Genomic DNA, 24913 nt, shown 5'->3' on the forward strand with positions numbered 1-24913 from the left:
TATCAATTAGCATTATATGTGCAAAGTTTCATTACAATCCAAGACGTAGTTTTAAAATGAGAACGAAACTCCGTTTGTATGGGAAGGTGAAATTCAGCCGAGCTTGCTCTAAAGAAAAATGTAGGTGATACCTACAGTTGACAAAATCGCTGCAGGTGAATGTAGTCCCAATAAACAACAGTTTAAAGTCGAAATTTTAATAACAATAGGAATCTTACAAAAATATTTTTATAAATTCAAATACATATATTACTTATGATCTTAAAATACATTTACATATTTTATTTTTTGGTGTAAAATGTAACTGTATACCTATACCACTAAATTGATACTTATAGTTCGTTTTTTTTAGCATTAGAAAGAACTGGCAAGAAGGTAAGCGATCTTGACGGTTCTTTTAAATGAAAAACGCTTTTTAAATATCAAGAACTATTACTTGTGAAAGCAGAAGAATGTAAATTATCGTATTAGATTAATAATTGTTACATATTTGCCGTAACTTATTTTTAAAATGTGTTTTTCAATTAAAATACACATCAAGATTGTTTACCTTATTTCTAATGCTAAAAACGAACTATAGTTTGGTAATCACTTACAGTAAGCACCATCACAGACAATAATTAAATCTTATTGCAAAGATAATAAATATAGTCATATCCATCTACTTATGCTTTTTCATATGTATACCCTCTCTTTTTTACATTCCAGAAATGCATATATGTAAAAGAGATAATAATTATATTTATTTATTTAATTTGTCCCACGGATCTGTAATCTTAGTACAAAACCAGGACAAATAGGTACTAATGTGTGGACGCTATTATAAGCACGAAGTATTTCGTACATTCCCTATCTTTATCGCACGTGCATAAAATGGTATGCTTATATTGGTTTCCCGCTCGCACAGTGGCATTGACCGCCGGCACACAGGAACAGGCCGATGAATGTACGAAGTTCTTCGTGCATAGCGTCCTTTCTTTACCTGAATTGTTCAATCGAACTGTCACTTAAGGGCCGGTACAGACGGACTGCATGCCAACTGCAGCGTCGATGCGCAGTTCCAATACAAATTGCAGTCGGGTTGCAGTCCGTGACGCAGTGGCGTAGCGTGAACTAATCTAGCCGTGGGCCCGAAGGGGCCTCGCGCGTGCCCCCCCACCCCTGGGGTTTTGTTTCTTTTTAAAAATAAAGGAATGTCTCCTTTAAGTAAAAGAGCCAGCTTAAGGATTTAAGGAAGTTTCCCTCCAGGGCCCGACTTATCTTTCCACACTGTATATATAAATATACAGTTTAGAGTCGTACATAACAGATCTTACACTAATTGAGAAAGACTTGAATGATTGAATAAATACGAGCTATTGTATTTGAGGCGTGGCCTTTCTCTACATACTATACCTACATAAGTACAATAAATGATACGTACGTATGTATATTGTCTAGGTTGTAATGTATTACATTTATTTGGCGATGGTGTCGTAGATATCCGTGCGCCTTTGACTTCTTATTGGTATTTGACTCCTGACTTCTTCTACCGTATCCAAATCTAAAAAAACAAGGAGGTTGTTAACGTGCTTTTTATTATAGAGCAAAAAAAGTTATACACTATCAATAACTTTTGATCGCAAGTATCCCAACCCAACCCCCTTTTTATTGACGCTTAAAATAAAAGTAAATATACTTATGAAACCAAAAGAATGTAAATGCTATATATAGGTACGTAATTTGTCTATTGCTGCAGATAATTTTATTCAATTTTACATATTATGTATGTATGTATAAAACTTAACAAACTAAAACCCGTTCTGAGCCATGCCGGGTCCAAAGGTCCCCATCACACTAGCAGCGTTACCCCGCTGTATGGCGATGGAGACCTGCACCTCTAGCACATCTTGCATCCGCGACTTAGACCGCGACTCGAGTCGCCATTCCCGCGGCTGTCAAATCTGTCGATTTCCGTAGCATAACTTGTACCCGCGACTGCAACAGCCGCGTAGAGAACTCAAAGTCGCGGCGCGACTCGTCAATGTTACCCGGCGAAATCAAAGTCTAAACAAATCGATATTTGCAAGTGGCAACACTGAATCGGAAACCAGGGATGCGCTAAATCATTCGTTCTTTGGTGGTAAAAAATCTACTTTTTTGTCGATGGTTAAGTTTTTCCTGTCAAAGTCAAGGAAGTTTCAAATTGTGTCAACATTTAATTACGGGAAAAAATATGAAAAAATGTAAGTAATAGAGCCTTATATACTTAATATTGATAATATTCCTTAAAATAAATATATATTGTTTAAAAATTTCTGTTTAATAAACCTTTTAAATAAAATATTTTTGTAAGTAACTATAGTAATGGAATTGCTATTATTGGTTTTGTTCTCATATTCCTGTTGTAAATAGTGTTTTTTTTTTTCAGAATAAGTTCAGCATTATCCTAGACACGATTGATATCCCAGCACCCAAAGGAAAATATTATTAACAGGAACGTGCCAACGGGACCCGAAGTGGAGATTCAGGAAAAGAAACACACTAGGCAAGCTTGTAGGTTTCAAACGCGGAGCTGTCCCCTTTTCTAAATGAACTAAGATGTGAGAAGCGCTTTAGCTTTAAGAACACCACCGAGGAAGTGAACTATTATTATAATAACCCTAATGGTTATGACGTACCTATCTAAGCTGCCGCAGTAACTCTCAAATAAGTTTCATATAGTTTTTCTTGTGCCAATAATGGATGGCATGTGTGTGTACTGTGTAACTGTTTATGATTTGACAAATTGATATGAAAAGCTTATTTCATAGTCCTCGATGAAGTCGCGACCATATTTTATTGTTTTGTTTACAAACCAATTTTCTTTCCAGGGTGATATTTAATTGTCCTACGCCGCATGTCGAAGAAAAGGGACGAGAGAAAATACTTTTTATGTGTAATAAAGAAGATTCATACAATTTCTCTATTGTGGTTCTAGATGTTAATATATATTAGATTTAATAATAAGAAATCGAATATTGCAAGAATATATAAGGCAAAGCAATATACTATTAATTTAAATATTGTTTTTTTTTTCACTCCTGTATTTTTTACCTGAAAAGAAACAAAAATAAAGTAGGTAGGTACCTGAAACTCCTAGAAGCCATGATTAGCTCCCCAAAGCCCACTTCATACCTAATGTTGACAGCAACGTATCATAGCATGATCGTATCAGGCCCTGTCAAACATGAAGTGAAACATCTAGAACACGGGTATGATCTAGAGGAGTTTCAACATGGTAGACCATATGATAGCAGTACCTACTCGTATGTACGCAGACTATGACGTGAGCGTAACGACTCCTTCAAAATATTGCTGGTCGGCTCGGTCCAGTCACGTCACGGTATGGTGTTGGCAGGGGACGGAATGGTTTAGTGGGTGATGACTGATAATATTTCATACAAAGCATGATTTTGAGCCGGACATGATCCTGTTACAGCCACGTATTACATCATTCTGTTACAGTACTATGCAGCGGGCACAGGCCACATGTAGGTATGTTTTGTTGAAGTCGAGGAAGGTTCCAAACGGTACCTAAATAGTAAGAGATTATTGAAATTAGACATCTAACTGTGATCCTAAATACTACTACTAAGACTATTATGGCTTACTTAATAAGTTGGATAGTTTGTTTTGAACATTTGTACCTACCCACCTCATCGGCTTCGTTTATGTACAAGCAAGCGGGCTCCGTTGTTAGGTTGATGAAAGATTTGTGTAAGGAAGTCTTAGGATTACTTTTACAAACTTACGAACCTGAATTGAAATTTAAAAATTCCTACCCCTAATTGAAATTATATGTACCTATTTACTTAATTGAGTACCTACAAGCTAGCTGTTTGAAAGTAAAGTTGTAAACATGATGGGTGTGTTGTGGTACTTGTAGGTATCACCGTGCATAATCGATATAAGAGTGCGTAAAGCGCATTTAGTGATTGTACCATACTTCCTTATCCCTTAGGACAATAAGTAATTATACAAATTATATTATTACATAATATATGAAACTTGTTTTTAAGTAATAAATATCATGAGTTTAGTTAAAAAAGTACAAGCAAACCACCCGCGAGAGCGAGTCGCGTCATAAAGTCGCGTAGACTTCGACTCGCGGATTGACATAAAGACGAGAGAATATTTTGTCTCAAAATAGGCAGTTGTGCTACGGATTTTAGTTCAAAGTCGCGATCGTTGTCATTTTCTGACAGTGACATCTGATCGCGAGTTTGTCGCGGCTCTCGCGCGTGAGTTGTGCTGCCAACACGCGACAACCCGCCAAGTCGCGCCGATCTGTCTCTTCTCACGCCTGTCGCGGCCAGTTGTGCTAGAGGTGCTGTTGGACAAGCCATGACTCAGAACGGGGGTCATTCCCCTTTTCTCTGAGGCGCTTGCCAAGTTCAATTATGACATAATTGTAATTGTGACATATTTGCTATATTTTTTTTCAGTGTTTTTCAATAAGGGGTCATCCATTAATTACATCACACGTTTAGGGGGAGGGAGGGGGGCAAGAAAATGTGACATATTGTGACATGGGAGAGGGGGGAGACACAAACTTTGTGACGTCACTTTAACTTCATCAGTAACCGAAAATTTCTTTAAATTATTTTATTCGCTGTACATTTAAATAACAAGTTTTTAAAACGATAATCGTTTTTATTCGTTTAATTTTCTTTCCTATGCAGTTTTGGGTTATAAAATTACTAATATTTATATCGTCAAAAATATTTTGATAAAATATTAATAATACTTAGGTACTTACTTAATTCGATTTGGCGATTTCGTAGAAAAAATGTGACGTCACACTAGGGGGGGGAGGGATTTGCCAAATGTGACCAAGTGTGACAAGGAGGGGGGGAGGGGTCAAAAAACCTAGAAATTTGTGTGGCGTAATTAATGGATGACCCCTAAAGAGACATGTCAAGATCGTATAGTCTTTTTGTAATACTAAAAAATCTAAGTATAGGTCCAAGTTTTTTCCTATAGTTTGCCTCACTCACCTATATTGCCCGTGAGAGTGCCCTCCTTTTCATCCAGTTTCGCGACGACGGCGCCCCAGGGGTCCACTAGCGTGGAGTGTCCCCAGGCTACGTAGCCGGCTGACTCGTCTCGCGCCGGGCTCACTAGCGCCACCCAACTGTGAAGGTTAAAGTATATAATGGAATTTATTACACATTATTTGACAAGTCAACTTTTTTAGTAGAAAAGAGCAAGGGATCGATCTCCACAACAATTCATGAGTTTCGCGCTTATTCCTACTGACAAAGTTGGTTTGCAAGGAATTGGTATTTATGGTATACCTTATGGTTATAGCCAAAGGAAGGCCGATTAAAGTTTGTATTTGTATTTACGTATTTATTGCAATTCACATGTACATTACAGGTATTACAAGTACTTAAGAGTATAGGTAGGCACACAAATGACACATGAACATGAAACCCCGATGGGCGCGGCAATAAAGGTAGATATAGTAATAGCAATCGTTTCGAGCATAATGTCACCAATTGCAGGGTGGTTGAATAAGACATATTCTAGTATTATACAATTATATTGGGCCCGATTCGGATTATGAAATAGACATCTATTAGACATCTTTTAGCCATCACCAAGATACGATAACGATATGCTTAAGATCTAACCTGTCAAATTTGACATTTGCGCGATTCTGGAGATACTCTTGAACGATTTCCACAGGATATTACTTAGAGATCTGATTAATATTTAATAGATATCTTACTCTATCTAACGTAAAAGTGACATTGGTTGCCCGAATTGCGCTGCAAAAGATAACTAGTTGATATCTTAACTATAACGTATCTAAAAATGGATCTAGTACGTGTCGTCTCTTGTGAATATCTTGAAGTTCGAATACGGCAGATTGTCAGCTGTCAGCTGCCTGCCCCACTGAAGAACAAACATCGACTTATTCGACTTACAGTTGCTGGTCGGTGGCTCTCGCGCGGGCGAGCAGCTCCCAGTGCTTGGGGCCCGTCGTCATGTTGAAGGCGCCCGGGTAGATCAGCAGGGAGCAGCCTGTATGCAGAACAAAATGTGTATTAGGGTCGACTCTTTACATAGTGACATCTAGAATTCGAAAGAGTAAAGCCAATTTAAAATAAAGTACAATTAACCAATTAACTATTAAAAAAATATATAAAATCATAATGGGTTAGGGGTTTTGCCAAAAATGCATCATTTCGGAAAAGAGCTGATACTCTTCAACCTGCTGGGTCGATTTTTATCAAACATAAAAACCACCGCAAGTAAACTCGCTTTCACGTAAAAAAAACTGCATCGAAATCGGTCCATTCGTTGGAGAGCTATGATCCCACAGATAGACAAGACAGACAAACAGACATTGGCGTCAAATATATACTTGTAACATCCTTCTTTTTGCGTCGGGGGATAAAAATCACTTTAAGTGAAAAAAAGTATAACCCCCTCATTCATAAACGCTTACTAAAGTTGACAAGCCGATAATAATCGTTTGTTCCTTTCCGACGTATCGGTATGATGGAAAGGGACAAACGATTATGATCGGCTTGTCAACTTTAGTGAGCGTTTATGAATAAGGGCTTGTGCACAAATCACGCGAGGTTAGATGGGGGGAGGGGGGGTCACGAAAAACTCACGATAGATCACTTTGGGGGAGGGGGGGGTATAAGGAAACCTCACGTGTATTTTTCTACAGTGAACGAAACTAAGAAAAAAAAACCAACCACATGAGTAAAATACCTTTTCTCGGTTTCGTTAAACATATAGATCTTCATTCTGCACTTCAAAATAGCGAGTGTATTTTACGAAAATAGAAAAATAAACAATATTTTCTAAATACAACACTATTTATCTTAAAATTAGGTCGAATGAAAAAAAATCATAAAAATACACGTGAGGTTGCGTTGGGGGAGGGGGGTAGTCAAAAACCTCACCAAATATCACCAAGGGGGAGGGGGGGTCAAAAAGTAGCCGAAAATACCTCGCGTAATTTGTGCACAACCCCTAAGGGGGCTGTTAAGACCTATCTTAACAGGGAATAGATAAATAGATATTAGCCAATACCTACTTGCCTACGCCATCTAGGTTAGGGCTCTCAAACTTCTTAGATATTAGACATAAATCACCAGTAGACAGCACCACAGTTCCATAATATGTAAATAAGGTGACATCTACCGAAACTCTTATGTACTAGTATAATTACTCAATAGCTTAGTTTAGGTATGTTGGTATATGTAATAGTTCATAACTAATCAGTAGTGTGGCGCTGTACGCACCTATATAAGCACCGATTTGGATTTATATCGAATCACATTTTCCAACCAGCCTTCTGCTTAACATTAAACCTAATGTAGTATAATATTCCCTGCTTTTATTTGGCCGCCATTACCTCCACGCTGGACATAATGGTGACCCCTAGTTTAAATCGCGGTTAATCCAAGTACTATACAGCGAATCACTGGTAAATTTAATAGCATTTGCAACCCAGTACATCGAGGAATCGCCGCGTATCCTGATTTAGGCCGGGAGAGCAACGTTACCACGTAGGTTGCAACCGCGTGGGGCTCCGCCGACCTGAAGAAGCTGGAGAGGTGACTAGGAGGCGGCCACACCTCTCGATCGAGCAGCCTGAGCGAAGGCGCCGACCGAGCCACCAAAGCGGGACCACGTGCGTCGCACCGCAGCCCGCGCAGGGAACGACGACCGCAACTACCAAAGGGACCACGTGGGTGGTACCACACCAGAGGCAGAAGGAGTGCCCAAGCGAGGGCAATCACCACGCGCACGAGCTTCGACCGAGAAGGCAAGTGAGCTGGCAATTCCTAACCTATTTACCAAATTTCCCTACCAAATTCAACTGTAATCGCTTAACCACCCTACCAATTGTAAATTGTAATCGTTTTTAATCATGGCTAACGAAACAGAAATTTCCAAAAGAACCCTAGAAGAGTTAGAAATTAGGCAGTTAAAAAATAAACGAGGTGTCTATAAGCGAAAACTAACTGTATTTAAGAAATTTATAGAAAAAATCGACTCAAGTGCATTGACGGCCGAAATAATTGTAGACATAAGTTTAAGACTAGATCAATTACCAAAGTTATACAATGATTTCTCTGAGATACAGGACCGGATCGAGACACTGTGCAGCGAGGAAGGTGACATCGAGGCCCAAGAGGCCGAACGTGAGTCTTTCGAGGACACATTTTACCGACTTAGCGCTAAGGGCAAGCTGCTGGCGAAAATAGATGACGAATCAATACCAAATGACCATAGTCCCCAAGCCCCGCAGCAGCAGCCCCTCGGTGAGTCGATAAAGTATCCCGAAATTAGCCTCCCTAGCTTTGATGGAGACCTAACACAGTGGCTGCAGTTCCGAGACACATTTGATGCCCTAGTCAATCAAGCTAGCTTGGCACCTATTGTAAAATATAAATACCTACGCAGTTGTTTACGAGACGGCGCACTTGAGGTAATTAGTTCGCTCGATTTCTCCGAGGAAGGGTACACGCTCGCATGGCAGATGCTTTGTGAACGTTATAATAATCCTAAACGTTTAGTTTCTAACCACATGCGAGCCTTGTTCGATGTGGAACCTGTACCGTCAACTCCTTCAGGTCTTAGAGGTCTGTGCGATAATATTTCCAAACATTTGAGATCCTTGCGTTCATTAAATGTACCTACCGAAAATTGGGATCTCGCAATTATTCACTTACTAGTTAAAAAGTTAGACAGTCGACTGCAATCAAAGTGGGAAAATAGTGTTGATTTGAGAAAATTGCCTTCGTTGCAGGACTTCAAAACCTTCCTAAAGAACCGAGCTGACCGGCTGGAAGCGACCAGCCCAGCAGTACCATCGGACGCACCCAGCACTTCCAAGAAGGCCATGGTAACCACGTCCGAACCTATTAAGGTAACCTCCAAACAATTTAAACCTAACCAGTGTCCATATTGTTCGAGTACGCATTACATTAACCAGTGTCCAAAGTTTAGTGCATTAAACGTGATCGCGCGAATCCGAGCCGTGAATAAATTACGATTATGCTTTAATTGTTTGTCCGGGACGCATGTCTTAACAAACTGCAGGGCCAGTACATGTCGAGTATGCAAGGGCAGGCATCATACGTTACTACACAAACCAAATACCAACACTCATATAGGTAGTAACCCCGCACCAACGCGATTACCAATCTCAACATTAACCGACGAACAACCGAGTTCTAGTCAAATCGAGACCGCCTTGTCTAATAACACCCTGATCGGAAAACAAGCAAACAATACTCGAAATAGGTCCGTTTTCCTCACAACAGCCCAAGTGCTTGTTAGGGATAAGCATAACAATGTGCATAAAATGAAGGCATTTTTAGACAATGGCTCGCAAGAAAACTTTATTACCCAAAACGCGGTAAAAAAGTTACAATTACCTAAACAACAACATGCCTTAAATGTCATAGGTTTCAATGAAAAAGTGTCTACTGTCCTAGAATCGTGTGACATAACATTGCATTCCTTAGACGGAACCTTTACGACTAATTTGTCCTGTTTTATTTCGCCTACTGTTTGTACAACCAATATTGAAATACCAAACGTGCAACGTTGGCACATTCCGCCGCGTTATAAATTAGCAGATGACGAATTTAACTTAGCTCAAGATGTAGATTTGCTGATCGGTGGCGAAATATTTTTCGATTTACTTCTCACCGGTAAATACTCGCTCGGGCCTGGATTACCGGTTCTGAGACGCTCACGCCTGGGGTGGTTAGTTACGGGTCCCGTACATAAAAAATCCGATTCTGCTATTCAATGTAAAATTACAGTTGAAACCCAATTAAAAAAGTTTTGGGAAATAGAGGAGGGTTCCGCACCAAATTTACCTTATGATGAAAAACAATGTGAGGATATATTTATGAAAACCCACACTCACAACTCTGAAGGTAATTTTGAAATTGAACTTCCATTAAAGCAGCCACCTACCAAGCTAGGTCAATCTAGGCACATAGCATACCGGAGGTTCAAAACGTTAGAGACTAAGTTCGAGCGGAACCCCGAATTTAAAGATAAATACGTGAATTTCATGCGCGAGTTCGAACAAGCTGGCCATATGATTAAATTACGAGATAATTATGATGGCCCATGTAATTTTCTACCCCACCAGGCTATTTTTCGCGACTCCCCCTCTACCCCGATTCGTATTGTTTTTGACTGCTCATGCAGGACCGATAACGGCGTTTCATTGAATGATATCCAATACAAAGGCTCAATAATACAGGACGAACTTATAAATATACTTCTACGGTTCCGAAAGTACCAATATGTTATTAACGCTGACATACAAAAAATGTACAGATGTATTTATTTAAAACCAAATCAAAAATACCTACAATGCATATTTTGGCGTGAAAATACTCACCAACGACTCCAAATTTATATGCTGACTACATTAAGTTTCGGCTTAAAGTCAGCACCACATATTGCAACCAGATGTTTGTTACAATTGTCAAAGGAGAACCAACACACATTTCCAGCAGCTGCAGAGGCCATAGCGAACCAGTTCTACATGGACGATTTTATCGCCGGCGGTGACGACGAGAATCAGGTAGCCGAAACTGCATCACAGGTGAACGAGATCCTGCGAGGAGCCAACTTCACGCTGCGGAAATGGAAGTCCAACTCCGAAGCCATCATAAAACGGGTGAGCGAAACACATACACACCAAAACACATCTACCACCGAATTTGGAGATAAAACACATAAGGTCCTGGGTTTAGCGTGGTCTAGTGACTCAGATGAGCTTATGTATACCATTAAAGAAAACCAAATTTCACACCCAATCACCAAAAGAAAGGTACTAGGGGTAATTTCGTCCATTTTTGACCCCCTAGGCTTGACAGGACCAGTCATTGTAGTAGCCAAAATATTTATCCAAAAATTATTTAAGGCTCAATTAGATTGGGATACCGAATTAACACAAGACTTGATCCAAGAATGGAACACATTCTATCGAGACTTGTTTTTATTAAACCAATTAAAAATTTCGAGATGTACAGTCATACCTAATTATGTAACGATACAAATTCATGGATTTTGTGACAGCAGTATTAAAGCCTATGGCGCTGCCATTTATATACGATCGAGCGATAGGGTAGGAAACGTCCAAGTTCACCTACTTTATTCAAAATCAAAAATCACACCAATTAAATCCCAAACTGTTCCAAATTTGGAACTTTGTTCCAGTTTACTTCTCGCAACACATGTAGATAAAGTAAAACGAGCATTAAAATGTGACCTTTCCGGAATCAACCTGTGGTCAGATTCAAAAATAACTTTGTGTTGGATTAAAAATAGTAATCTTAAATTAACTTGTTTTGTTAGTAACAGAGTCACAAAAATATTATCACTTACAAACAAGCAAGACTGTTCCTGGGTCCGCTCGGAGGAGAACCCCGCCGACCTTTTGTCCCGAGGGGTAGCACCAGGCAAGCTGGAAACCAACCAGTTATGGTGGTCCGGGCCCGCGTGGTTAAGCCAGAGTTCTGACACATGGCCAACCCACGATTCTGAGTCACTGGATCACATACCCGAGGCCGAGAGCGACGTAGACATAACACTCACCTTGGCTATTAACACAGAATCTAACGACACGATACAATATCTTTTTCACAGGTGGTCTAGTGATAAAACACTTATTCATGTATTAGCATACATACTTCGATTTATATATAACACAAAAAATAAAACACGAACAATTAATCCAAATATAAAATTATCAGGACCATTGTCCGTAGAAGAATTAAAAACATCGGATCACACATTAATCAGACATTCACAAATGGAATCATTTCCACATGAATATAAATTGTTGCAAAATAACAAACCGGTTCTTAACAAATCCAAAATATTATCTTTACACCCATTCATGAAGGACGGACTCATTCGCGTAGGCGGACGAATCGGTCTTTCGCATTATGCATATGAAAAAAAGCACCCTTTAATACTAAGTCACGAACACACGTTTACCAAACTACTGATGGAAAAGCACACGTACGTACTCTGCACGCTGGCCCTCAGTTATTACTATCTACTATTCGCGAGCGCATCTGGCCAACTAAAGGTAGAATGTTAGCTTCAAAAATTGTAAATAAATGCGTTCCGTGTTTTAGAGCAAATCCAAAGACTACTAACCCTATAATGGGAGACTTACCCCCCTCGAGGGTAAACCCATCCCCCCCCTTTGCTATCACGGGTATCGATTATGGAGGACCTTATAACATTAGAGATAGGACAGGACGTGGTTACAAGGTCTATAAGTGCTATATTGCAGTATTTATTTGTTTTGCAACAAAGGCAATTCATCTCGAATTAATTACAGGGCTCGAGTCAGCCAACTTCCTGGCGGCCCTGCGACGGTTCATCGCCAGGAGAGGTAAACCGAAGGAGTTGGTGAGTGACAATTCAACAACTTTTCATGGGGCTAGTAACGAACTGAAAGATTTGTATAAATATCTACAGGACAGCTCGAGCGAACTAGCATCTCATTGCGCAGACGAGGGCATAAAATGGAGTTTTATTCCTGTCTATACACCTCATATGGGGTCACTATGGGAATCTAGTATAAAACTAACCAAATATCATTTAAAAAGAGTGTTAGGGTTATCTCTGTTAACTTATGAACAATTTGTAACTATCCTACATCAAGTAGAATCGATAGTCAATTCTAGGCCATTGTGTCCATTACCTACTTCAAATCCTGACTATCCTGTCCTCACGCCAGCTCACTTTTTAATTGGAAAGGCACCAAATTCACTTCCTGATGAAGATTATAACAATGTACCAAAAAACCGATTAACTCACTATCAACTTTTGCAACAAATCACCCAGGACTTCTGGCGGCGCTGGTCACGTGACTAAGTACATCGGAACGCTGCAGGAGCGCACGAAGTGGAGGAGCGCGCGCGGCCCAAGCCTCGCAGTCGGCACCGTCGTCCTGGTGCGAGAAGAGCGCCTGCCACCCTGCCGGTGGAGGCTGGGCAAGATCGTCGCGACGCAGCCGGGCCGGGATGGCATCACCAGGGTAGCCATCATCCGAACCGCCAGAGGAGACATCCAACGCGCATTCAATAACATATGTCCTTTACCTACTTCGGGCCAAGTTATATAAGTAGTTAATACCTACGAACCTAATGTTATCGTTTAAATAATTATAATTAAGTAATAAGTATGATTAAGTACCTATACCTTACTTACCTAGTATAATTACATAATAAGAATACCTACTCCCTATTTAAAATAAAAAACATGTCCTAACGTTGTTTCATTTATAAGAATGGGCACAGCTCTAATTTAAATATAAGTAATTACCTAACTATAGCTCATAACAAAAAACTCTGCCCATCCTTACTAATAGGTAGATATATATAAGGCCTATTCTTTGAAATACCTAATGTTACTCATAAAACATTAACTATTTCAAGGGGTGGCAAAATGTTAAGACCTATCTTAACAGGGAATAGATAAATAGATATTAGCCAATACCTACTTGCCTACGCCATCTAGGTTAGGGCTCTCAAACTTCTTAGATATTAGACATAAATCACCAGTAGACAGCACCACAGTTCCATAATATGTAAATAAGGTGACATCTACCGAAACTCTTATGTACTAGTATAATTACTCAATAGCTTAGTTTAGGTATGTTGGTATATGTAATAGTTCATAACTAATCAGTAGTGTGGCGCTGTACGCACCTATATAAGCACCGATTTGGATTTATATCGAATCACATTTTCCAACCAGCCTTCTGCTTAACATTAAACCTAATGTAGTATAATATTCCCTGCTTTTATTTGGCCGCCATTACCTCCACGCTGGACAGGGGTAAGACATTACAATTATGATACTTAAATACAAATAGTCCGTTTAATTGTGGACGATGATCTCTTATACCATCGCCCATCGGTGGACCTTATGCCTTTTGTAATAAGGTCCACCGATGTACGGCTAGCAGTGTTCTGTTACCTTTATTGGCCATAAGGTGTGCCATCTCCTGGAACCGCAGGTCGTAGCAGATGCCCAGTCCAATCTTCACTCCGTGGACCTCGAATGTGGTCAACTGGTCGCCGGCTGACAGCACTTCGGATTCTTTAAACGTTATCTTATTTGGAATGTCGATGTCGAAGAGGTGCATCTAAAAAACGATAGGTTTCGATTAAATACTCGTACATATATGGATGCACCAGATATGGATTAATCCATCAAATAAATGGGTGAAACAAGTACTGAAAACGTGAATTCGTTTTTTATTAGAATAGCTATAAAAATAACTCATTTTAGGTGCATTCAGCTGCAAAAGTGCATACCCACTTTGGGAATTTACACCTTCCATAAGGTAGGTAGGTATGCATTTTTGTGGCTTGTATTACACAATGGGTTTTTATTTTAACACTCTGAGTGGACTTTGTAAAGTCTGTAGACATAATAAGACGATTCTGGCTATGTCCAGTAGTGAACGTCTTTCGGATGATATGATGATGATTTGGAAACAGGAAAGCCCTGAAGGTGTTTGCTTGACGTTGCGATGGATGACATGCACGCCATGGTTTCACAAAAGAGTATTTAGAGAATGTCTAAGACCATGCACGTGAAAAATAAACAACGGGTTGCACTCTGGGAGTGCCGGCAGAAGTAAAAACTCAATGACATTGCAACAGTTTTTCGATCAGGTCACGAATCTTACGGTCACGTGACCTGTCGCGAGTTTAACATTTTTTCCCCATCACAAAAAGTGCACAGCGCCGCTAAAGAAGTTTTCACTTCAAAAAGTTGTAAAGTATACCTTCCTGTGCTGCGCCAGCAGTTTCCCTCGCGCGTCCCACACGGTGCACGTGTTGTACAGCCGCTCCCCGCAGCGCTCGGGCACGGTGCCCCCCACCACGCACACGCCGGCCTCCGCTGCCGCCTTGGAGAGCGCACGGGACGTCTCCCCCACGGGGACTTCTTCCGCGTATTGCTCGAAGAACTCTGAAAGACAAGATTATAGTACAGTGAAACCTGGTTAAGTGGGACCTGGATAAGTGAGAAACCTCTATAGCTTGGACTCATGGTGCGGTCCCGACACTTTAGCACTGAATTACCTCTATTAGTGAGATAAAACGAACCTCTATAACTGAGATTAGTTGTTGTGATTTTATAGTCACATCTACCTCTATAATTGAGACAGAGAGTGTATTTTACCTCTTTTACTGAGACTATATTTATAAGATTACATTTTCCTAATTGTTTTTTAAGAATTTTATAGGAATTGACCTCTGTATCTGAGATAACGTCAATCTATGACCTCTCTAACTTGGACTTTATTGATCAATTTCCGTCTTCTTACTGACTCTTGGTCTATCCACAAATTCTGCATTGGCTTAATTGTGTCTAAACGACTTCAAGTTTTATTTTGTTACTTTATGTAGTTAAAACTATCGAAACGAAAGCTGAAATCTTGATAAGTAACACGAATAAGCAAATTTTCATTTATTAAATGTCTAAGACGCAATGAAGTCCGTATCAAATTTAATTGAAAAAATCTATCCTTTGGAGAACCATTCAAAATAAATTCAAAGAAATATTTAAACAGACTTAAAAAATGTTTAGGGTCAAGGATTATTTTACCTTATTTATTTTTGAAGATAATTACAAAATACCTTATTAACCACCTCTATAACTGAAATATCCTCTCTATTCTCACCTCTATTAATGGGACCCTCTGTAAATGAGACAGAAATTTATTTGTACCTGGCTAACTGAGAGCCTGGGTAAGTGGAAAACCTCTTTAAGTGAGACAAATCTGCTCTTCCCTTGAAGTCTCACTTATCCAGGTTTCACTGTATTTTACAGTACGTAAGGTGCTACTTTACCGCACTGGTGCGATAATTAGCACATTCATTACGTAACTATTTCGAAAATTTATAAAACGTTGACGATACACGTGCGAATAGGTAATTCACAACTCGTGTCGATTTAAAAAAATCCCTTCGGTCGTGTTTTAATTTATCGCCACTTGTTGCGAATTTCCTACTTTTCGCACTTGTATCGTAATGTACTATTATCAAATCGTGACAAATAGTAAAAGTTTATAAATCGTATCGTGTGCGTATCGTAGGCGATTATGAAATATGAACCGCAAATCGCAATAGCTTGGATCGGATAAGAGTTGCGAGCTAAGTCCCTCCTGAGTCTGTCAACCAGCAACCACCTCGATCACTCTAGAATCGGTGGCAGATATGCTTTTTACATTGCATGCTTTGTTCCACGCACTTGTCCAGTTATGATTATTACTTCTTTGTAGTGTAGCGCATTCATTCAAGACAACCAGTAACATGTTTACAAAAAAGTTGCTGGAAAACTGAAGCGTTTGCGATGTACACATGTTTATAGTTTATGAAACAGAACTACTTGTAATCTTTTCTTGGTATTGGCACAGTTCATAAAACATATTATCAGTGTGGTTTTTTTTTAACTTAATTTGACAACGTACAAAATACTGGACATAACTTTCGACCTTTTTAGGGTTCCGTACCCAAAGGGTAAAACGGGACCCTATTACTAAGACTCCGCTGTCCGTCCGTCTGTCACCAAGCTGTATCTCACGAACCGTGATATCTAGACAGTTGAAATTTTCACAGATGATGTATTTCTGTTGCCGCTATAACAACAAATACTAAAAAGTACGGAAACCTCTGTGGGCGAGTCCGACTCGCACTTTGTCTGGTTTTTTTATATTTTTTCTAATGAGAAACATTTACGACTATTGAGCGCTAAGGAGTCGCAATTGAGTTCAAGGCTCCTTGAAAACTTGAAAGGCAAAACTCGAAGTTCGCAAATTGCGGGCATCTTTCTCTGTCACTCTAATTACGCCTTCATTGGAGTAAAAGAGAAAGATCCCCGCGATTTGCCAATTCCGGTTTTCGCGGTAGCCCCTCTGAAATGTATATTTGCAAAGTAAATAAAATATTGCCAGACCATTTAGGCGATCAACCCTGGAAACCTTAATCAGGACATAAAAAAAACATTATCATAAGGCAGAGGGAATATATTTCCCACCTGATTTTGCACTTTATTTCAAAGTAATAACATTCAATTTTGCATAATTTCTGGCACCCTTATGCCTTATAAAGGGTTAAACTGCTACTTACTGGTGCCATAAGGAGAGTTAAAACACTCCGGTAGAGCCACCAGCTGTGCCCCAGCCTGCTTAGCTCGGTGGATCTCCTCGACTGCCCGCGCAATGTTCTTGCTCTTGTCGGGACCAACCGCCAATTGGACCAGGGCAATCTTCAACCCTGAAACAATGGAATTACTGAACTAAATTAAAAATAAAACTGGATTGGTCCAGTGAAAAGTCCCAAATAGTATGAGAATGTTCAAAACTTATCGTAGAAATAATAATTACAAATACAAATATGTATAAATTAATTAAATAAATATTATATTACATTAATAGTCTGTTCTTTCAGGCATTTAAAAGAATGTAAACAAACATCATATTAATACAAATGGTTGGCATGTAGCTGTAATGTATTATGGTACTAACAATATTGTATGGAATTTTTAATATTCTGAAATAAAGATTTTTTTAAATCTTTTTTGTTATAATGTTACAAAGAGGGTAGGCCTTTGCCCAGCAGTGGAACACTGGTGTTTCCTAGGTTTGCTTTTTTGATTTGCCATGTGACTGAGTTACACAGTTTTGTTTGTTTACATTATTTTTAATGTTATTAGATGGTTTGCAGTGGCAGTCCTCAACTGTGGGTTTCTTCAACAGAGATTTCCAGCTTCACAAAGCTATACCGTGGAATGAATATGACCTTCAAACCTTCAAGAAAAGAGTGTAATCCCATCTCAAAAGAAAGGAAAATCACTTACAACCCCTCTGGTGTTGAAGGTGGCCATTAGCATTGATAATCACCTCACCATCAGACGATTTGTCAGCTCATGGTGCCTCCAAAAAAGGAAACAAAATAGTAGGATTCTCATATCATGTCACAATTTAGTCTTGTATGATTAAGATAAATTAAAAGTTTGGGGTTAGTCAGATCGTAATAGGCATCAACATCTTTATTTTAATATTGAGTAAAATAACTTTATTCTAAGTATCATAAAGAAGCATTAAAAGGCATAATATATTCATGCGAGTGAAGGAAGTCAACAATGTTATCATATATTATATTACCCCTGTTATCAGTAGTGACATAATAATATGTAATTAGGTATACAAAGTATTTTCTTTTAATAGACTTAAATACATACTTATTTCATTAAAACAGGGTTTTAGAAAAAGATGATTTAAACAAATAATAGAAGATTTATCTACATAGTAATTTGTAAGCGCGCATAAATTATTATTATTATACGGATTAACTGTATAAATACTGATACTGTACCGCGAAGAACTTTAGGGGGTTTCTGTAAGAACCGCGGGTGGACCGCGTCAGTGAAGGTACCCTCATTACTATCATCGGAAGAATCATTACCTCGTTTTAACATTATAGAGGAATGAATTCCGTTACCACCACGATATTTCTTGAAACGAGCACAATTACTCGGCAATCTAGCGAGACACTACAAAGCCTGCCTGAGCCTGACTGTGACTGACATTTTCCGGCTAAATGACGTTAATGACGTGACAATGACAGCTAAACTAAACGCTGAACAGCTGTTCGACTCGCAGGTTGCGCGGTTTTTTTTAGTAAATAAATATTCGATTATTTTTCATATCTCTTTATTAAATTTACAATATAATCACATTGATTACAAACAAACATTAAAAACCTAAAGTTGTAATTTACTTATAAAAACAGCGCTTAGCGCTAACTAAACGCTACTGCTGTCACTGTCACTAGTGTCAATTCCATGTTCTTCCTTTTCTTTCCAGCCCATCGACACCCCATACTATGATAAACTATGAACGTACTTGTTACCAACATTGAGGCATAGAAATAATCTTATCGAATTAAAATGACTGTTGTTGCATTTTGGTAGCACATACCATACTTGCTTTCAACTTAGTCGTATTATACTTACTTTTCTTTAGGTTGGTATGATCGGTAAAACGTCAACCGTCATTTTAAATTTTCGTGACAGCGGTAATATTAAGTGATTATTTTTGAGTATAAGACAAAATAACTTTCTCTTTTACTTAAATGGGGGGCAAATCTTTGCGAAAATGTGAAGTTTGTGGGGTCAGGCGTGTAAGAAGATTAACGTCTGATATATTTTTGGCGAGATTTCCGCTTGACCCCAACAGGTCGATAAACTGATGTTTTATGCGATATTTTCATTTTGAGTCGTTACCAGATACTAATTTAATTAGTTTGGAGCAGTTTTTATCGTTTACAATCCTTGATTAAAACGAAAACATTCTGTGAATAGGTTCTTCTTGTGCAAAACTAGGTAACCTAAGGACACGAATAGTGTGCGAACAACTTGTCGATAATCCCTTTATTTCAGATGTCGATTATGGGTAAAGTTGACCGGCAACGAAGATTTGGTATATTTACCCATACAAAGATTAAACGAAAATAAATTTATTTGTGGAGATCATTTTCTTCCAACTGCCTTCAACAAAAATGGAAACAGGCTAAAAAGGAATGCGGTACCAAGCCTAAATCTCAAGGCGCCCCTCTCGGACGAAATTCTATCGTCATTCCCTATTGTTCCAGAGTTTGAAAAACCGGGCAAGTGCGAATCGGACTCGAGCACAAAGGGTTCCGTACCATAATGCAAAAAAAAAAACAAAAAAAAGCAAAAAAAAACGGCCAAAGTTAAGCAACGTCGGGGTGGTCAGTACTTGGATGGGTGACCGTTTTGTTTTTGAATTTTTTCCATTTTTTTTTGCTTTATGGTACGGAATCCTTCGTGCGCGAGTCCGACTCGCACTTGCCCGGTTTTTAGGGTTCCGTAGCCAAATGGCAAAAAAAACGGAACCCTTATGAATTCGCCATACCTGTCTGTCTGTCTGTATGTCTGTCTGTCTGTCCGTCCGTCCGTATGTCACAGCCACTTTTTTCCGAAACTATAAGAACTATACTGTTGAAACTTGGTAAGTTGATATATTCTGTGAACCGCATTAAGATTTTCACACAAAAATAGAAAAAAAAAACAATACATTTTGGGGGTTCCCCATACTTAGAACTGAAACTCAAAAATTTTTTTTTCATCAACATATGGGTGTGGGGTGTCTATTGATATTGAGGTTTCTAATATCATTTTTTTCTAAACTGAATAGTTTGCGCGAGCCGCGAGAGACACTTCCAAAATAAGAGAATGATAAATCTAAAAAATATATATGATGTACATTACCATTACCAAATCGTAAACCGCTATTGTATTATGTTACTTGCTGGTACGGAACCCTTCATGGCCGAGTCCGACTCGCACTTGGCCGCTTTTCTTTAACTAAAATCAGGCAAGTAAATTAAAATGTTTGATTATGTTAAGCGCCCTCCAGACTATGCGCGTGAATCGCGGGCGAAGCCGCGAACGCGAGTGTGGAGTCTAGTTCGCTGATATGCGAAATCGACTCCAGACTCGCGTTCGCGGCTTCGCGCCGCGATTCGCGCACGAGTGTGGAGCGGGCTTTACAGTGGTTTCTGCTGGAAGTGTCTCAGGACAAAAACGCAAACTAGGAGGTAAAAGATAAAAATAATACTTTAATTATATTTTTATTTTTTGACTTTCGTTTGAATTGAATATAACGTAATTTTACAACCTTGTTTAAGGTGAAGATGATGATTCCACAAATTCAAAACGAAATAAGGGTTATGACCCAAACAGTGTGCCATCGACCTCAACTTACGAGATTTCTGATAAAATGACACCACATCATTCAGAAATAGGTATTAAAATTTTATTAGTATTCATAATTTGCTACCTTTTTTTAGGGTTCCGTAGCCAAATGGCAAAAAACGGAACCCTTATAGGTTCGTCATGTCTGTCCGTCTGTCTGTCCGTCTGTCTGTCCGTGTATGTTACAGCCACTTTTTTCCGAAACTGTAAGAACTCTTGAAACTTGGTAAGTAGATGTATTCTGTGAACCGCATTAAGATTTTCACACAAAAATAGAAAAAAACAATAAATTTTGGGGGTTCCCCATACCTACTTAGAACTGAAACACAAAAATTTTTCTTTCATCATACCCATACGGGTGGGGTGTCTATGGATAGGTCTTCAAAAATGATATTGAGGTTTCTAATATCATTTTTTTATAAACTGAATAGTTTGCGCGAGAGACACTTACAAAGTGGTAAAATGTGTGTCGTCCCCCCCTGTAACTTTTAAAATAAGTGAATGATAAATCTAAAAAAAAATGATGTACATTACCATGCAAACTTCCACCGAAAATTGGTTTGAGCGAGGCCTGGTAAGTATTTTTTTTTAATACGTCATAAATCGTAAACCGCAATTTTATTATGTTACTCGCTGGTACGGAACCCTTCATGGGCGAGTCTGACTCGCACTTTGCCGCTTTTTATTCTTAAACTGAATAAAGGCAAGTACATAATTTAATAATGTTATGTTACAGTAGTTTCTGCTGGAGGAGTCTCAGGACAAAAACGCAAACTAGAAGGTAAAAGATTAAAATAATACTTTAATTATTACTTCCCGGCCGCCTAAACTGGGCTATAACCGCGAAAATCGAAGTTCGCAAATTGCGGGGATTTTTCTCTGTCACTCTAATTACGCCTTCGTTGGAGTAAAAGAGAAAGATCCCCGCAATTTGCGAATTCGGTTTTCGCGGTAGCCGCTCTAGATAACGTAATTCAAGACCAAAAAAAGTAAGAAATGTTGCCACTTTTTTACTAGCGCGTCTTGTATTTATGTACAAATAAGTAACTAAAAGTACTTTTTTAAATAGTAGGAGTAAAATTACTAATGAATAAATTATCTTAACATGATTATTTATCAAAAGGAATTTACAATTTTACAAACAAATTATTGCAGTGGCAACATTGTCATACTTTTTTTGGTCTTGAATTACGTTTTGCAGTATAGGCGTTCAATTTTGTATGAAATTCCTTTACAGTTCTCTGGAGTTGCTCCGCCCTAAACGTGATACTTCGAAGCCTGATATAACGCCCGGAGCGACGACATTTCATTGCATGTTTGAGAAAAAATTGTTATTTTCTCAAACATACTTCGAAATGTATGCGTTAATATCATGAAATGAAGACATGAAGTTGCTCATTTGCTCGTCTCAACAAGATCTTTGACACAAGATAGTACTCAGGGTCTGATGATGGAGCCGGAAGGTGGTCACCGGTACCAATCAACCATGCAACTAAACCACTTCGTGTTTAGGCTCGTTTTATTCGTCTCAACAAGATCTTTGACACAAGATAGATAGTACTCAAGGTCTGATGATGGAGCCGGAAGGTGGTCACCGGTACCAATCAACCATGCAACTAAACCACTTCGTGTTTAGGCTCGTTTTATTCGTCTCAACAAGATCTTTGACACAAGATAGATAGTACTCAAGGTCTGATGATGGAGCCGGAAGGTGGTCACCGGTACCAATCAACCATGCAACTAAACCACTTCGTGTTTGGGCTCGTTTGATTTGTCTCAACAAGATCTTTGACACAAGATAGTACTCAAGGTCTGATGATGGAGCCGGAATGTGGTCATACCAGTTCGTTTTTAAACCCTCGTTGATACAAACTTTACAACCTATAGGTACCAAATGCAATGACGAAACATGTAAATAAGCGAGTACCTATAATTTCTTTCGAGTAATATACCTTCATAAGTACGAGTATGGGGCTATTAATAAATTACGTCGTTTCAAATGGAAGGAGGGGGGGGGGGTCTGGAGATCGGATGATGTAGCATGACGTAGGAGGAAACAGAGTCATCCGAAGCATGAGTTTTGGATGATTTGAGGGGTGGGGCCCCGGTCAAAAATCGTCAAAAATAGATGACGTAATTTATGAACAGCCCCTATGTACATTTGCACTGCATTTAGTATTTTCGTACTTACCAAATAACAGTTTTAGGACTTTAAAAGTTAAGTACAGTTAGTGTTGTTATGGTTGATTTCAATATGCTTCGCGAAGGATCAAGAATGTTTAATCCATCATTGTAGTGCGAGTGTGGTAGAAGGAATCGGCATACTGAGCACGCACGGCCTGCCGCAGCGCGTAAAATACCTAAACTCGCTCAACCCCGAAATGTAATAGCGCTCTTAACGCCTTCTCGTAACTCATGAGGTCCTGGTAATTGCTCCGCGCTAAATTAAATTTTTAGACAGTTGTTTTCTCGATTTTGGCCACCGTAGCCTATAGAGACTAACAAGCAACGCTAAGTGGTTTTCGTAATCTATGGATGTTGCTATATTAAGGGTGTCACATGCGCGTTTCTGACTTATGAAGCAATTGTTTCTACTTTACAACCTAAAATAAATAATTTCCTTCATTACTTAGTAGTTATTTTAATTATAATATTTTCTTATAACGTTTTTAATTTATTAAATTTTTTTTATGCAATGTTTGAGAAAAGCACTAATACAATCCTTGGCCGGAACAGAGATTGCAAGACTCGCTTTATCCGGCCTCGTCTACGACTCAGCCGTCTACCGCAATCCTGCAATCCCTTACTTCACGGCCTCTGTAGTAATGTAATTACGAATTACGATACAAGTGCGGAAAAGAGGAAATTTGAAATATCGTTTTAAATCTACACGAGTTGCTAATTACCTATTCGCACGTGTATCGTACAACGTTTTACAGTACCTACATATGGCCCTTTAAACTTTTGACATCGCACGAAAAGTGCTATTTTATCTATGTATCTAAACTATTTATCTTTCAGGAAATGGTGTGTTGGCGTATTGCGATGTGTCCGGGCAGCTGGGTGCACTGATGAATTGCTATGGCAAGGACAGCAAGGCTGATGCTGATGCGCCTGACGATGTTGAAATGGTGGAGAGAGCTGATGATGGTAGGTTTATAATTATAAACTCCTCCTTCCGCCTCCTTGCATCGGTTTCCTCATCACCGAGGGTCGTGGCCACTTCTAGGGAACAGCTTCCCTTTGACAATTTGCCGCCATCTCTTTCTGTCTGTCGCCGAATGTATATAATTATAAATCACCAAATTGAGCAAAACTATCAGGGAATAAAGAAGTGGACCCAGTTACAAAATTGTCCTTATTAACAGCCAACCTGATGGCTTCACGTTTTAATACTAATGATTTCTTATTTCAGGTAATGACTTGGACAATTTGATCGAAAACTATAACAGTGACGACGATGACAACGCGATATCGCTAGAGAAGCTCAAGAATGAAACGCTAGGGTTGGGGACAGTGAGAGACGAAGACGAGTCAAGACCCGTGTCGCGGCACGAGCCGGCGGCGACCACGGTGCCGCCGCAGGCGCCGTTCCAGCTTTCTGCGACCCCGGGACACCTTGAACATAGGTACGAGAACTGTTAATATATATCTAAGATACTACAATGGTGATGATGACAACGCTATATCACTAGAGAAGCTCAAGAATGAAACGCTAGGGTTGGGGACAGTGAGAGAGGAAGACGAGTCAAGACCCGTGTCGCGGCACGGCACATACAAATTAGATTCGCGTTCACAAAGTTACTCACCACCTTGTACCATCAGCCGCAAAAGTGCATGGCGACTATGAATGAATTCATTCATAATTTCTCCACGCAAATTCGCAGCTCATTGTACTTCAAAAAACCTTTAATTTATTATAAAGCTTAAAATTATGTTGTTAACTGCATATGGTTTTTACCATTCCAGATACATGTGCTGGAACGACATCGGCATAGTCCGATGCCACACGCAGGAGAACGGCGAGTCGACCATTGACGTAGAGTTCCACGACACCAACCTCCACCACGGG

The 24913-nt window shown here is 39.2% G+C and overlaps 2 protein-coding genes and 1 long non-coding RNA gene across 12 annotated transcripts; 2 read left to right on the plus strand and 1 right to left on the minus strand.

Moving 5' to 3' along the window:
• Positions 1 to 1413: 1413 nt before the first annotated feature.
• On the minus strand, positions 1414 to 18627 carry LOC134669456 (omega-amidase NIT2). Of its 2 annotated transcripts, none has more exons than XM_063527036.1 (7): positions 18528 to 18627; positions 17190 to 17336; positions 14843 to 15027; positions 14026 to 14194; positions 5955 to 6051; positions 5019 to 5155; positions 1414 to 1543 (listed from the first exon to the last, which is right to left on the minus strand). In XM_063527036.1, exons 1-7 carry the CDS (start codon positions 18538 to 18540, stop codon positions 1458 to 1460), a joined length of 834 nt encoding a protein of 277 aa, XP_063383106.1. In that variant the 5' UTR covers positions 18541 to 18627; the 3' UTR covers positions 1414 to 1457. The 2 variants fall into 2 exon arrangements, with proteins under 2 accessions (XP_063383106.1, XP_063383105.1); XM_063527035.1 differs by having other exon boundaries at positions 18438 to 18615.
• LOC134669458 (uncharacterized) lies at positions 1994 to 3042 on the plus strand. The gene is made up of 2 exons (XR_010098908.1): positions 1994 to 2225; positions 2411 to 3042. It is a non-coding gene; the product is annotated as an uncharacterized LOC134669458 (long non-coding RNA).
• Positions 7043 to 13194, plus strand: LOC134669454 (uncharacterized). Of its 9 annotated transcripts, none has more exons than XR_010098905.1 (3): positions 7351 to 8636; positions 8804 to 8923; positions 10536 to 12503. XR_010098905.1 is itself a non-coding variant. In XM_063527033.1 (3 exons), exons 1-3 carry the CDS (start codon positions 8598 to 8600, stop codon positions 12452 to 12454), a joined length of 234 nt encoding a protein of 77 aa, XP_063383103.1. In that variant the 5' UTR covers positions 7351 to 8597; the 3' UTR covers positions 12455 to 13194. The 9 variants fall into 9 exon arrangements, 6 of the variants coding, with proteins under 6 accessions (XP_063383101.1, XP_063383100.1, XP_063383099.1 ...); XR_010098906.1 differs by having other exon boundaries at positions 10539 to 12503; XM_063527033.1 differs by having other exon boundaries at positions 12380 to 13194.
• Positions 18628 to 24913: the final 6286 nt, after the last annotated feature.

The sequence above is a fragment of the Cydia fagiglandana genome, chromosome 12, assembly GCF_963556715.1.
Source record: "Cydia fagiglandana chromosome 12, ilCydFagi1.1, whole genome shotgun sequence".
Lineage (NCBI taxonomy): Eukaryota > Metazoa > Arthropoda > Insecta > Lepidoptera > Tortricidae > Cydia > Cydia fagiglandana.